This window comes from Copidosoma floridanum, unplaced genomic scaffold, assembly GCF_036245765.1.
Source record: "Copidosoma floridanum isolate Cflo_tuat_1 unplaced genomic scaffold, Cflo_Japanese_pri ptg000019l, whole genome shotgun sequence".
Taxonomy (NCBI): domain Eukaryota; kingdom Metazoa; phylum Arthropoda; class Insecta; order Hymenoptera; family Encyrtidae; genus Copidosoma; species Copidosoma floridanum.
The window spans coordinates 4,617,023-4,631,804 of record NW_028321896.1 but is presented as its reverse complement, the minus strand read 5'-3'; the positions used below and the strand labels follow the sequence as shown (position 1 = coordinate 4,631,804).

Genomic DNA, 14,782 nt, shown 5'->3' with positions numbered 1-14,782 from the left:
GAACTGAAAAAATAAAAAAAAAGTTTGCAGAATAAAAAATTAGAAAGTAAGTATAAACAGAATAACTCGTATGGAGGTTTTCAGTTGATTCTGTTCGAACGAAAGTGACCAAAATTTTTCGATAAATCGAACGATACAAGACAGTTCTTAGATAAGGCGTTTCATAATTCGAACTCAAATATTCGACTATGCATTCCCGAAATTCGGAATTACAAAAGTTTCTCACTCTTCTTTATCTGAATTGTATGTTCTACCGATTTGTTTTCCTATAATTCTTCGATCTCCGTTGATAAAAATTCCAAACGGTAGATCACAAAAAGAGTATACATTAGAGTTGAAGTGTTGGTTAATAACGCGTGTAACGAAACGTATTTATGCGTAAAACGTTAATCCAGTTATAATATGTATATAAAACGCGCAATAAAGTTGATGCTTGGCTGCTATTAAAGTGCATATAAAAAAAAAATTCGTATATGTATGAGTCTTCGATGCAGTCACTCTCTTTACAAGTACTTAAATAAAACTGCATGTGTGCGCGCGCGCGTGTGGAAAACCACGGAGTCGGAAAATGATCGGGCATCAATTTTGCTCCAGTAAATCGTCTAAAAATGGCCAAAGCAAGCAAAAGAGAGGAAATGCGGGGGAGTGATGATGAGCTGGAGAGATGAGGGACGAGATAATGGAGCGGAATAATTTGAATTCGCGGAGCGAAACCTCCTCAACCGTACACAGAATGCATAAATATGTATACATATCGGAATATGATAGTAAAGATGTGATACGAAAAACACAAATATGCATGTATATGTGATTGTCGTTATAGTGACTCAGTCCATGTAAACTTACAAGCGTTGCAGCTGTTCCTTATGCAGCTGTCAGATGAAGCAACTTATTTTATGAAACACGACGACAGCGTACAAGTAACCAAATTGATTGCAAAAAAAATTCGAGCCGCAGAACTTTGGCGTAATCGAAGTTTATAGTATATATATTATTAAAACATACTCGTTTTACATAGATGATAATATAATTAAGAGATAAGTAAAGCTAGAGCATCGTCATAAAGAAGAAGCCCGCTCTCCGTTGAATTTGTTCACGTGCGCTTGGTATCGCAATAAATCATGTATATTTATATACCTACACGCTCAAGTTAACTTGGAAAACCTCCTATCCCCATAAATTCGCCATTTCTCACTCTTTCGTTACCTATGCAAAATCCCACTACTGCATATAGATACTCATTTCAACGAAGGGTGCGTCATTACATTGCGTATTATTTAATCATAAGTTGATTAGCAGTAATTAAGTATGTCAGCACAGCCGCTGTTATTCACGTGTTGGTGCAGTAGTCAGGATTCCTGACTCAGGCAATACTCAGGACAGTAGGGCAACAGTCAGGGGCCACATAGGGGGGGGAGGCGCATCGCTACTACAGCGCCGCCACCGCATTGGGGACTGCCGTGTCTGTCCCGTATACTGCCCGTACTTCCATCTGTCACATTATTGTATATCTGTATATGTATATAGAATACTTGGATAAAAGCTGATAAACATAAAAGTAAAGAGGAGTCAGTTAGAGTCAGACAGGAGACAGATAACGTGGGTGTGCTCTGAGCTCTGGGAGTAGCGCTCATCAAGAAGTCTGGACACTTGGACATCAGTCATCGGCTGATGTCTAATTTTACCTACTACTTAATACCTATAGGCAGCTATAGGTGTAAGTACTACTTAATCACCGGAGCGATGAGCCATGCATTCAAGAGGATGACAAATAAATAAAGATACCTATTTACGAGACGTGGAGTGAAAAGCATCGACGCGGCGCGCGTGTGTGTGTTTTATTTTCCTCCGAACGTCCCAACCAACCCAACGCTGCGTGTGTGTACAGAGGCCCCGAGAAGAAATTAAGTGTAAAATAAGAAGCGAAAAGAGTGGGTAGTTTAAACAAAAGAAGCAGTGCACCGTGCAGGTGGCTTATTTCATTTATTTGCATTACATGTTTACAACAATCATTTGTCACATCACATACATTACGTGACTCTATTAACTTTCTCTTTTCTTTCTACTGTCCATATGCATTCACATTCACCCATCACACTGCCACATCCTTTTTTTTCCTCTCGAATGTAGATTTTTTTCTACTTACTGCCCTAGCCCTATTCTATTCGTGTAAATGCACTATCGTCCGAGCTATCGTCCATCCATACAGAATATAATTGAATTTGGGTAGATATAGGTATACACCTAGAACCCTCTTTGACATCTCATCTGATGTACCTCATACACCCGTGGCTGTATAGTGTCTCGGAGATAAGGTTTCGCTTCAAAAATTTTAAAAAAAGGCTCATATCATACCATGACCATTGATACTCATCGCATCTCGCATCGTATACACATTATACATACATAATATACTTACACTTGTGAGGTACTTACGCACGAGCATATTGTGAAAGCAATACACTTGTCTGGCTGACTCGCTCGTGCTTGTGAAACCCACTCGCGTCCGTTTTTTCTCCTTCTTTCTTACTTTTATTCTTTTTTTCTTTATAAAAGTAAAGAAGAGCCGATATTGTACTGGTCTTCTCATCATGTGGCATTGCTAAAGCTATAAAACTGCTGTTATGGCTGCACACTGCACCTTTAATTCCTCTTTTTCATTCATTTGTCCTATCTACCCACTTGCAATCTTTCCTTTTTTTCATCCTCGCTATTACACTAAAGTGTTGGTGCTCTTGTCTCGAAGTTGTAATCAAACCTGGTGTTTTTAGGGATGAGTGTGTTTGGAGACTTCCAGCGAGTCTGGGTGGAAAGATTCCCAGACAGCGCTCTGCCAGCTGCATGGGAAGAGGATGTCAAGGCAAATTTGATTAAGCACAAGCATAAGGTAGCGTGTGATTATTTTTGTTTTATTCGTGTTAAGCATGACTCAAGTAGAGGAGGAAAAATATCAAGGTCTCATCAGAATTTTTATCTTTCTCAATCAATCTTAATTTTATAAAAATAAATAAATAATGACTTTACTATAAATTGTATTACTTCTGTGATTTTAAAAAAGTGAAAAAGTGTTATTAGAATGACCGCAAGAGTACAAAGCATTTTAAATTTTATGGGTTACTTGTTCTCTGATGATTCATCAGGTTTCAAAGAAGCTTTAATTGGGCGGTGGCACTGTTTATTAGTAGCATACAAGCATGATAGATGTAGTTGTCAACTCTACCCCACATGTTTTGAATATTTCAAGTTTAAATGTAATATAGATGCCTTATAAAAATTAATCCAAATGTAATTGTTTTTACATTAATGTCTAGCAAATCAATTACAGTGTTATTTATTATTTTTTTTTTTTATTATTGTAAACAATAGAGCTAGTTTTCACTTTAATTCAAATTTTATTCTTGATAATTATTGACTACTAACTAATAATTATTTATAAACTATTTTCAGGTTACTTTGCTAAAAGAAGAGCTAGAAAAAGAGGAATTTTATGTCGAATATTTGGAAAGACTCTTGATAGATGTTGAGAAACACAAACTAGCTAATGCATCTGCATCATCTGAAGCCAAAGATTCTGGCCTTGAATCTTCAAATCAACAAAGTTTGCACTCAGTAGAAACCAGTGTACAAGGTTCAAACACACAGCTGGAAGAAACTGAGGATTTTGCCCCACCAGTTCCTGCCAGAGAAGATTTCACAAAATTGCAAGACAAATGTCTTAAAGAATTGAGTTCAACCTTGAATTCAAGTAGGAGATCAAAAAGTGTGATACCAAAGAGTCCTGAGAAAGTGCCTGAATGTAGAAGAAACAGTGATCCAGATGTGCCCAGTAATTATGTCACAGTCATCCAAGTCACATGTAATTCAAAGAAAGATAAGAATGAAGATTCCGTTAAAGAGGAAGATGAAAAAGATTCTGAAAAAGCTACAGAAGGTAGTGAAGATGGTGACGCCGAAGCATCCGAAGAAGAACCATATTATGATTCCGTAGCCCTTGATCCAACTGGAGAGTATGTTTATATAGAAGCGCATGCACCTGCTATAGGTAATAATGGTGGTAAAGTGCAATTGAAAAGGCCACCTTCGCTTCCAGATTCGCCAGGAAATCAAGGAAATTATGTCAATATTGATTACTTTATACAGTAAATTTTGAACTTATTAAAAATAAAAAAAAAATTATTTCTCATAAGCATTAGTCTAAAAAACTACTTTAATTTTTTTTCAGACACAGAGCAGCGTTAGACAGTGAGGATGAAGAGAATCCTGCTCCACCAATTCTTTTGCGTACTCTAAGTACAGACAATGAAACAGGGAGTAGTGATGCTGAGCCTTTGAGTTTAAGCGAAGGCAGTTTAGAATCGCCAACGCCGACGACGCCACGCCGTCAAGAAAAGAGCAAAAGTCAAGAAGATGATAGAACGTCTATGGTCAAGTGTATTATTAATTCTGTGGTTGAGAGTGAAAATATTTACGTGGATTGTTTGGACGTCATGGTTCAGGTAGGCATATACTTTGATGACATTTACTTTCTAAATGATTGACCAAATTAACCAGTATTAAATTTTACAGTACATGAAAGCTATCAACGCGACTGTAAACACATCACAACCAGTCATATCTCAGGAAGATTTCAACACTATATTTTACAAAATTCCAGACTTGCACAAAGTGCATTTAGATTTTTTGAGTGATCTCCGAAAAAAACTTGAAAACTGGGACAGTAAAACAACGATCGGCGAGCAATTCAAGGTAAGAGAGAGACACATCCTCTTAGCGTCTCATAACTAATTTTCAGGTTAATCACTCCTGACCTCATAAACGACATTTTCTCATGATACTTGTGCAGGTGATGGCTAGCAAGATTCGAGATTACGGCGCGTTCCTCCATAATTACGCTCGTGCCACCGACACCGTGCGCCGCTGTTCGTCGCAGTCGCCGCAATTTGCCGAGATCACGAGAGACATACCTCTGAGGCGCTACCCCAAAGGCCCGGGCTTGACGCTAGAGGATCTCTTGCACAAGCCTGTCGCTCGCGTCCAGAAGAACGCGCTTGTGTTACATGTAATAATTGCTCTTTTGGCACTTTATTTTAGAATCGTAATCTCACATGTGTTGTAAAATGTATATATAATTTTTTGCTTATCAGGATTTATTAAAACATACGCCGCAAAATCATGCAGATCACGTTCCACTCTCGGAAGCGCTGGCTATGACGCGTAATTTTCTCGACGAATTCAATATCATTCAGACAAAGTCAATGTTCAAGGTATTCATTTTATTTTATTACTTTTTATAATCACTATAATTCAATAAAAATTCCAAATTGAACATGTTAAACAAAAGTTGGTAACGTGTGTATGTTTTATTAAGAATTACGATCGAGCTCAAAGGAGGCTCGTAAAGAACTCGTTCGTTGTGGAATTATCAGACGGGAACAGGAAATTGAGGCACTTATTTCTTTTCAATGATGTCATTTCATGCGCCAAGTACAAGGCAGCTGGCAAAGACAAATTCACATATGAGCTAAAGTGGTTCATCCCAATGAGCGAAGTCGTAGTCATGGAGGATGGCATTGAACCGCGAGAGAACAGTCCAGCAAATGTTGTGGTACTTAGGTAAACACAATTTTCATTCTATATCACTCATTTGAATATTTCCACAAAGATTTATCAATTAATAACAAATTGTTTTTAAAGATCGCAAGCTTGCACAGTTAGAGACCAAATTTTGTGGGAAGAAAAGAACGAGGAAAAGAAAATTCGATTAGGGGGTAGAGGCTCGGAAAAAAATCGAAAAAAATTGGCTGAACTGGAAGCTCAACTTATCTTGGCATCGCCGAATCTAATTTTTAAAATTGCACAAAAAAGTCAAAATCGCATTCAAAATTCTTACACATTCTTCCTCTCCAGCGAATTCGAAAGATCTCAATGGATTGAAGCCATTGAAGCACTACAACAGGTTAATATCATTCCATGATTTGAAATTTAAATGTACTTAAAGTTTCCTCAATGTAACGTTACATATTAAATCATATCAGGGTGGACAGCCTCCTGGACCACTACCCCTTAATATGTACGATTTAAAAGCTTGGATAGCTGCGTGTCGAAGTTATTTGCAAGCAGATATGGGTAGTTACTTGATGCGTTCGAATCGAGATGAGAGCTTGTTACAAGGAGACTTACAGCTCACGTTGATAGAAATCGTTCCACCTGGACTGGACAGGGCATGTGATCTTTATATAGTCATAGAAGTAGACAGTTATGGACACTATTTCAAAAAAGCAAAGAGTCGGATAGCCCGTGGACAAGCACCGTCGTGGGGTACGTAAGGAAATACTGTCTATCAGTTCAAACAATACATTTTTAATTATATAATATTAATGTCGCTTTTTAGGACAAATGTTTATCCTCGAGCTGGAAGGAAGTTTAAATGTCAGGATTTTGCTCTATGAGGAATGTGGCTCTCGTTCGGTGCTGAGAGGAAAAAATGCCCAACATTTGAGCAGGTCTTGGTTACTCGGAGATCAGACTAAAAAAATACTCAACTTGGGTCCTGCAAATCTCGAAGTATCATTCAAATTCGTTCCGAGTGAAGTTACACTACGTCGGGTACCTTCTGCCAAACCGCAAGGTCTTTTCGGCGCCAAAATTCAACAAGTCTGCAAGTAAGGAACTTACTTTATTTCTTTAAGCAATAGTGCAAAACTCTTGGATATGTGTTTCAACTTGAACTGGTTTTTGTTGCAGACGAGAAAAGCGAGATGTACCGTTTATAATAACAGCATGTGTACGCGAAGTCGAAAAGAGAGGTATGGCAGAAGTCGGTCTGTATCGTGTCTCTGGTTCAGCATCTGACGTTGCAAAATTGCGCAAATCATTTGAAAGCAATTCCTACGAAGCCGAACAATTATTGAAAGAGGTGAGTCCTAAAATCCCCACTGTCGTGTACAAAGTTTAATTACACGTGTAATTCAACTCGCAACTATTAATCGGTTTTCAGGTGGATGTCCATTCGGTGACGGGTGTCCTCAAGCTCTACCTACGCGATATGCCCGAGGCACTGTTCACGGACGCCTTGTATCCAGCTTTTTTGGACGCCTTTCAATCGGGTGAGCTTTCGCGAGGCTGTGCCTTTCGCCGCGTCTATGAAAGTCTGCCGCAGGTCAACAAGGCCGTGATAGATTTCTTGCTCGCCCACCTCATACGAGTCAACAAGCACGAGGCCCAGAACAAAATGTCACTGCACAATCTGGCTACAGTTTTTGGGCCTACGTTGCTACGTCCTGGCATGAGCAGTCAAAACGACCCCAAAAATCGTGACCCTCTGGCCGCGGGCACGGTCGACGTCATGGCCCAAGCCGGTATACTATACTGCTTTCTGCAAATGCAAATGCACCAGAATAATTCATCCTCACTCTAGTCGACATGTCTGACGATGTCCGTGTTTATCAAAGACGTAATTCGAGAGATGATACTCGAAATCTCGAAAGTAAAGAGTAAGCCCTTTTTAGCTTTTAAACCGATGATCCGATCGTTGCGCGTGCCGTATTTTTGTCACTCTATTCTATTTTTTGGCTCTCAATCATTTGATGTATGTAATTGTTTTTTATTTATCTTCATTAATTACATATTTTTACAAACAAATGTCTCAAAAGTAGTTGAGATAGATTAGAGAGATGTATATTGTTAATCGAATTCAAGTGCTCGTAATGCATCACAAAATGCCAAGTGCTTTTACTCATATTAACTTGAATAAAAATATATCTAGTTATAGCGAATTTTGCGCAAAGCCTGCAAAAAGTAAAAAAAATTTTTTCGAATCGTAACTTTAGATGAAAATATGGCTCGTGCTAACACAAAAGTTTCTAAAGCGACAAAGTACCATGTCTATTTCCCCTAAGCTTTACTCAAAGAGGACTTAATCTAAGATGTTTCTCAATAATAGTGTGTATTTTCTTATATACATAGTCTGTGCAGACACTTTTTAGCAGCTTGACCCGAATTATGACACCGTACCATAATAAAAAAATTCAGGTTCATTGAAGTAGATGAAAATACGAACGTAGACGAAATTCGCACTCATTCGCCAGATGATATACATATATATTTTATACTCCATGATCCACCGGAATAATAACTCGAGCTTTTTATACGAAAAATAATGGAACGAAGCAGTGGTAACTGAAAGAATCGGGCAAAGTTGTTCCTACGGAAATCAGCCGACTGATCCTATTCGCGTATCACTCTTTTCAAGTAGAGTAACGATTGACTAACTAGTGATGCGAAATACTGCAACAGGTAGATTTTTCGACGCCTTTTAACGATTACAAACTATATTTTCATTCCAACACTGATTGTTTTTCACACGTGCAGGAACTGTACAATTTTATATTATGTTTGAAAATCAAGGAAAAAATGATCTTACCTCACCTCAATATAAAAAAAATGGAGCAACTTATATTTTAATATTCACAATTTACCACCTTGTTTTACTCGCTCACATATTATATCGTCCATTGTAATTCGTTTGCAAGTCGTCTGATTCTCTCTGAAGCATGTGACATGAGTTGAGCAAGAATGAATTCGTGCTTCTTCGAGTCGCTTCTTTCAACGAGTCGGCGGATGTGCGGTGTGAGTATTCTGGTCACTCGGATAAAGAAAATTACAAAATGGGGTAAAATGTAAAAGCTGTGTCGTGGGCATTTTTGGACCATTATATTTCAGAAAAAATTCCTGCACAGTCGTTTTTTTGTAACTCACGCTTTTATGCAACTAACGTTTTGGTAAACTTTTGACGAGTAACGCGTTTAAAAAAGTAAAAGACGAATTCAAAAAAGATATAAACGAGGGATGAATAAAAAAGTGCCTGCTTGTTGAAGTTGTAACGAAATGTGCCCATGTCCGTGTTCTAAAGATAAACGCGACGCCAAAGAGAAAGCTGATCTCTGACCCTTCGTGACCGCGTGTGGACGCGCCACGCGGGGAAAAACACTAACTTCCGAGGAAATATTCGGCAGTACAAATTACTATTATTATTATTACTACTGATAATATTATTTTTTTAATTAACTAAATTGCATGAACATGAAAATTTTTTTAAAAATGTCCTGAACCAAAAGGGGAAAAAAATGAATGCAATGATGATGTTTTTTACAAAGCTCGGAATACTATATTACTCCACGTTATATATACATATATGTTTTGCAAAGTGTACGCATATTGCTCGTCGATGATATAGTTTTGTTGGGGGAAAAAAATCAAATTTTTTACCTACTTCACTGGCAATAAAGCGACGATGAAATAAGTAAAATATGCGAGTGCCGTTTTTAAAAAACGAAACGTCTTTTTTTTTTTTTTTTTTTTTTACAAAACTAAGTCAATAAGTGCATAGTTTTCTCGACATCACGCAAACATGCACGCGTAATGTGCGAATAGCGTATGTGTGTTTGAAAAAAATATAAATATATATATTTAGATATATAAAAATATGTATACTTATGCGCAATGACCTGCCCTGTATTATGTATTATATCGATCATAGCGAAGTATTTTCTTTTTATATAGGTTTTTTCTTGTTCTCCTTTAATCATCTTTTTTTCTATTTGTATTCATGCATGTACCGAATTTTTTCGCGTGCAAATTCGACGTCCGCACCTTTATTATATCGTATCATTAGGTTAAGAGACCATGCGAACAGTACATGTTTATGGCAACATAATTATATCACGATTAAGTTTGCGCTCGATATATGTAGTATGTATAGTGTATTACCATTATTTACATGACGCAATGCCAAGAGAAACAAATTATGATGGTTAAAAGCAATGTTTTCTCGTCTTTTGTACATTATTCTTTTATCTGTAAAGATACGAATGTTACGGCATGTGAAATCGATCGGTCGCTAGATTGCTGCATTATTAGATTATATATAAATAGATTTTTTATATATTGTAATATTAATGATTATTGATGCGATGGAAGATGTGAAATTGAAGTATTTGTTAGTCAAAAATGCGAAAACGATTTTATCATTACACAAACAATCATATATATATATTTATATATAGATATCCACTCATTAAAAGTTTCCATTGAAAATTCATCTACATTCGCTGAAGTTGTAAACCTTGAAAAAATCAACAACTCTTTTGTACATTTGCTTTATGATCAATGGTTTCGATTAAAAATGAAAACCATGAAATATTTAAGAGATTTGGTATTAATAAAAAAACTTTTGATATGACATTATCTTTTCATAATTCTTTTATATTTATTTGAAGCATTTTACATTTATAGCACAACTAATAGTTCATACATGATAGTTTATCATTTCCAGTTGAGTAACATGGACTTTTCAAAAAATACTCTACTTGTGTGTGCAAAGTGGCCTGCATTTGCAATTTTGGGTGTCTGCATTTGTTATTCTCATTTCTTATTTCAAAAGCCAAACTTGTGTTATTCACTTACACAACCCCATTTTTTAGCTACAAGTAGGGGTGCAAAAATAGTTTTTACATCAAACCAAGAGGTAATTTATAAACTTTTGAACATTCAACACTTACATCAACGTTCTTGACATGTATTTTTTTCATTTCTTGACTCGTAAACCGTTTACATCTTTTAAAAAATACGCAACTCTATCGATGCCTGACGACTTTAGTAGTTGTTGTTGTTTTTTTTTGTATTTTGGCACACACATCGACATATAATTTATTTGAATGACAATCAGGTACAACTAAAATATATTATTGTTATCCTTCTGTCTATGTAATGAAGTACCTTTTTTATTTGTTATCGGAAGGTACTTTCGTTTGGTCTAACGTGACTTTCCGTTTGCGGTAACTGCGTCCGTTCAGGCTCTACCGATCATTTCTCCCTCGTCGTTTTGGTACCCCGAGTCCGGACAGTTGCGCGCCGGCGGCGCCAAAGGAAGACTCACCGGCGTCGCCGCGACATTGTCCCACAGCCCGGGAAGCCGAGATCCATCCGACCCGTTGCACTGCATTCCTGCAACCACACATTATTTCCACGCCATCTCTTACCTCTCGAAAAATAATATACCGTTCAAGCAATAATCACGCGATTTTACCTAGAGGGGCGTCCTTGTAGATGTCGTTGAGCGCTGCCACGCGAACCTTGGTCCACTCGATGCTCCTGTAATTGTCGGAGATTCCCTTGTCAGCGCTCGTCCTTTGGTTCTCCCACTCGCGTAGGTAACGAAAGTACGTGGCCAGCGCGTCGTCGCTCACCGAACTCTTGCAAACCTGCGCGAAAACACACCCCGCGATTCGTCATTATGTATATATGCATATAAAAAACAGCTCGTTACACCTGACCTCCAGCCGCGTGTTCGGGTAGTAGTGCACGTAGTTGACGCACATCTCCTCGGAAATGGCGAAGCCACCGGTCGTCACGTTCTGCCTGTCCGTCGTCCGATATGTGCACGTGGTAATCAAAGAGTCGCCCTGAAACGATCGAGTTGCTTGCAATGTATAATATATTATATTTACACTCGACGGTCGAGATATGAAACGTATGTACCGGCAATACGGTGACGGGGCGCGGCAGCAGCCTGATCTCCTGGAAGTGGGTGGAGTAGTGGTTGTCGTAGTTGAGGGGCTGCAGCTCCTTGCCGTCGCGGACGTGCCTCGTAACGACTCGCCGGCCGGCCAGGTGGGTGTGCAGTTGCGAGCCGAACACGTGGATCCCTGCCTGCGGGAGGCCAACTCCCGTGCACTCGGCAATGCAATGGCCCGACAGCGCAAACTCCTCCTGCGTGACCGGTTACTTTGTAGCCGGGTATACTTGGGTGTACAACAAAAGGGAGTGGCATGCAAAAAGTGGATTGTCGGGGAGACCTGTCCGGGTGGGATGGCCATTTTGTCGGTGTACTCGAGCCCGAGCTCGACGACGCCCGCGTCGTACCGCCTGAGGTTCCTCGTGAAGACGAACCGGACCCCGGACGAGTCGGCGATACCGGCTCGCAGCTCCGGGTTGTTGTAGTGGACCTCGAGCATGACGTGCCGGTTGAAGCCGGCCCCGCCGATCGGCAAGCCCGCCTCCTCCGGGTAGACGAAGGCGTCGGCGCCCATGGCCCACGCGGCCACCACCTTTTTGCAGATCTGTTTGAAAAATGGACGATTACTCGTGTTGATCGCCAATGCGTTTCTTTATGTATATATATATATGTAGATGCCGGACGGACCTGCGTTCGTTGCGGGCGATCGGGCGAGTCGCAGGGCCCGTTGTACAACGGCACTTCGAGATCGGCAGGTCCGGCGCAGTGGAATACCTCCATGTGGTGCACCAAGTGCTCGTTGCCGCTCTCAATGGCGGGCCCGAATTGGAGAACGTGGTGTCTGTATAAATATATGGTCATTCAAACATTCCACTCTTTGTACGCGTAATTCCAAAATGGGTTGTTGTTGTTTTTACACTGCCGATGTGTGAATTTTGCAATCAAGGTGAAAGTGTGCCTCTGTTGCCTTTTTTTTTTTTTTTTTTTTTTTTTTTTTCGTGAAATAAACCCGAGTTAATCGGCGTTAACGCGGTATGATCGATATCCGACGTGATCGGTTTGCAGAGCAAATTGTGCGCGCCGATAATGATAGTCCCGGCGCAGCCCGAGGCTTTTATCAATTTGGCCGGCGCGTCGTCGCGTTGATTGTACTCGCGTACAAACAAAAAGCGCGACGAGGATTCTTCTTCTTCTTCTCTTTTTTTAAATAAATTTCCAAGATAGCGAAGAAGAGAGTGTTTGACGCGCAGATAGGCGCAGGAGCCCAGTACGACGACGGCGACTAAACCGCGCGCCATTATACAGCTCCGCGACGTTGTTTCGTGTACGTTATTATCCACGTACGGTGTACGTGAAACGCCGCGACGATAGTATTTTCTCTTTATGATCGGTAGTTTATCCCGAGCGTGAAGCAAAAAAAGGTGCAAGAGAAGAGGAGGGGAAGTCATCAAGATAACCGGGAACAATGCAATAACCGTTTGTATTGTCATCGTAGTTACGGCGAATCTTTAAACTTTGCTATAAGTACACGTACGTGATTGACACTCTGGAGTTTCAGGTATATAAGCGCGGGCGTGTGCTCTTTTTATTAGTCGCAAGTTTCGTTGCTTAGTTGTAAAGAAAGGTAATTAGCGCGTCGCGTGTGCATCAGAGCTTTATATACATGGCAACGAGAACTAAAGGTACGAGTGGAGGTGGGTGGTGTGCGTGACTATTACTTTTTTCTTAGCGTTGAGGGTAACTTGAACACCCGGCACCAGTAGGTCGTCTCGGCGTTGGGCACCTGGACTCTGTCGTTCCTGACCTCGTGGGCCCAGGCGTCCGCGGGATAGCGGGGCTTCGGGTGGCGCGACCTCAGCAGCTCCGTCCTCGACATACCGGAGGACTTGGCGTTGGCCACCCCGAGGCCAGCGAGGGAGGTCAGGGGCCCGCTGCCTTTCAGCCACACCAGGTGAGTCGTGCCTCTCTGCGGTGGGCAAATACGCACCTTTGGCTCTTTTGCTTCGAAACCATTGGGGGTGGGGCACATTCCCCGATAATTCTTTTTTTTTTTTTTTTTTTTTTTTTTTTCACAAAGGCGCCTCCTCTGACACTTGGATCAATATCGCGCTCGGAGATCATAACTGATATTCAAGGCACGCGTGTGTGTGAGTTTTTTATTGTATTTTAAATTTATTTTAATTTTAATTTGTTTGCAAATCGCGATCGAGAAGATTCGGATTGAGTTTCAGCGTGATAAATCGCATCGAGACTCGTTTAACATTACCATATCACGTGCTAAAATCTGTACGAAACGTAAACTGTTTTTTTATTTTTAAATTTAATTTAATTTTTTTTTTCTAATATGCTTTTGTTACGGGGTCGTGCAAAAAGTAGCGTTACCTCGATCACGTAGTCGTGCTCGTCGCAGGTATCGAACTTTCGGGTGAACGCGAACTTGGTTAAATTTCCATGCTTCTTCCACTTGAAGCTTTTGCAATCTTGATGCTCGTCGAGATTCAATTTACCGGCCTCGTCGCTCCAGGCGTCCTTTAAAAAGTGCACATCGATCAATCTCTGCTTGATGAGTCGTTAATTTTTTTTTTTTTTTCCCCTCAAACAAAAAGTTGCGTTAGTTTGAAAAATGGTATCTCCAAAAAAAAATTCAGTGTTTATACCTGCAAATGCGTCTCGCGGTGCCAGTCGACCCACAAAACGCAATAATCCGCCGGTTTGGATTCGCCGTAGTTCGAAAAGCCCACCGCAAACCACGAATTTTCCTCCCCGCTGAAATGTACCTCCGCTGCTATCTCCTCGGGCGTAAAGTCAATCCTATTTGACAAGCAATTAAACGTATTTACGAGACTCGCGAGATTTAAAAATATTGCGCCGATTTACGAGGAAATCGACGACAAACATCTTTTTTATCTGTACAAATAATGATGTGTACGACGCGCGGTGAATTGTACTTGAAGAAATTGAATATCTTTCTGAGGACATTGTACGACAGACGTAGAACCAATTGGAAAAATTAAATGACAAAAAGACATCAGACTCGAGATGATCCATCATCCCACGGAGTACGTATGAAAAAAGAAGAAAATCGAGCACTTCACCTCCAGCTCATCCGAGCCTCGGAGCCAAGGGGCACCGAGTGCACGTCCGCCTCCTCCTGCCTGCCCCTCGCAAAAATGAAAAACTTGGCGACGATCGCCACGAGCGCGATGAACCACTTCATGTTGACGGGTTTTCCGCTCAAGGGGCCACTGCTCGAGTTGGACTGATGTA

The 14,782-nt window shown here is 40.3% G+C and overlaps 2 protein-coding genes across 5 annotated transcripts; one reads left to right on the top strand and one right to left on the bottom strand.

Moving 5' to 3' along the window:
• The first annotated feature begins 1,590 nt into the window (after window positions 1–1,590).
• RhoGAP1A (Rho GTPase activating protein at 1A) lies at window positions 1,591–9,390 on the top strand. 4 transcript variants are annotated; one of them, XM_089592602.1, is made up of 13 exons: window positions 1,591–1,931; window positions 2,772–2,887; window positions 3,448–4,139; window positions 4,223–4,496; window positions 4,567–4,746; window positions 4,844–5,059; window positions 5,145–5,264; window positions 5,369–5,613; window positions 5,695–5,956; window positions 6,036–6,318; window positions 6,392–6,662; window positions 6,745–6,916; window positions 6,998–9,390. In XM_089592602.1, exons 2-13 carry the CDS (start codon window positions 2,774–2,776, stop codon window positions 7,415–7,417), a joined length of 3,249 nt encoding a protein of 1,082 aa, XP_089448728.1. In that variant the 5' UTR covers window positions 1,591–1,931; window positions 2,772–2,773; the 3' UTR covers window positions 7,418–9,390. The 4 variants fall into 4 exon arrangements, with proteins under 4 accessions (XP_089448728.1, XP_089448727.1, XP_089448726.1 ...); XM_089592601.1 differs by having other exon boundaries at window positions 1,591–1,935; XM_089592600.1 differs by having other exon boundaries at window positions 1,591–1,969.
• A 1,354-nt stretch (window positions 9,391–10,744) lies between these two features.
• Tbh (tyramine beta hydroxylase) lies at window positions 10,745–14,778 on the bottom strand. Its single transcript, XM_014361385.2, has 10 exons — window positions 14,611–14,778; window positions 14,173–14,326; window positions 13,898–14,044; window positions 13,234–13,481; window positions 12,203–12,356; window positions 11,856–12,119; window positions 11,539–11,769; window positions 11,334–11,462; window positions 11,087–11,261; window positions 10,745–11,004 (listed from the first exon to the last, which is right to left on the bottom strand). The coding sequence occupies exons 1-10, from the start codon at window positions 14,730–14,732 to the stop codon at window positions 10,850–10,852; spliced, it is 1,779 nt and encodes a 592-aa protein (XP_014216871.2). The 5' UTR covers window positions 14,733–14,778; the 3' UTR covers window positions 10,745–10,849.
• Between the last annotated feature and the right edge of the window lie 4 nt (window positions 14,779–14,782).

Coding starts and splice junctions, on each gene's coding strand:
- Tbh (XM_014361385.2), bottom strand. CDS start 14,732: ATGAAGTGGTTCATCGCGCTCGTGGCGATCGTCGCCAAGTTTTTCATT. Junction 11,262..11,333: donor ACCCGAACACGCGGCTGGAG/GTCAGGTGTAAC, acceptor GTTTTCGCGCAG/GTTTGCAAGAGTTCGGTGAG. Junction 11,005..11,086: donor CTACAAGGACGCCCCTCTAG/GTAAAATCGCGT, acceptor GTGTGGTTGCAG/GAATGCAGTGCAACGGGTCG.
- RhoGAP1A (XM_089592602.1), top strand. CDS start 2,774: ATGAGTGTGTTTGGAGACTTCCAGCGAGTCTGGGTGGAAAGATTCCCA. Junction 4,747..4,843: donor CGATCGGCGAGCAATTCAAG/GTAAGAGAGAGA, acceptor ATACTTGTGCAG/GTGATGGCTAGCAAGATTCG. Junction 5,060..5,144: donor AGAACGCGCTTGTGTTACAT/GTAATAATTGCT, acceptor TTTGCTTATCAG/GATTTATTAAAACATACGCC.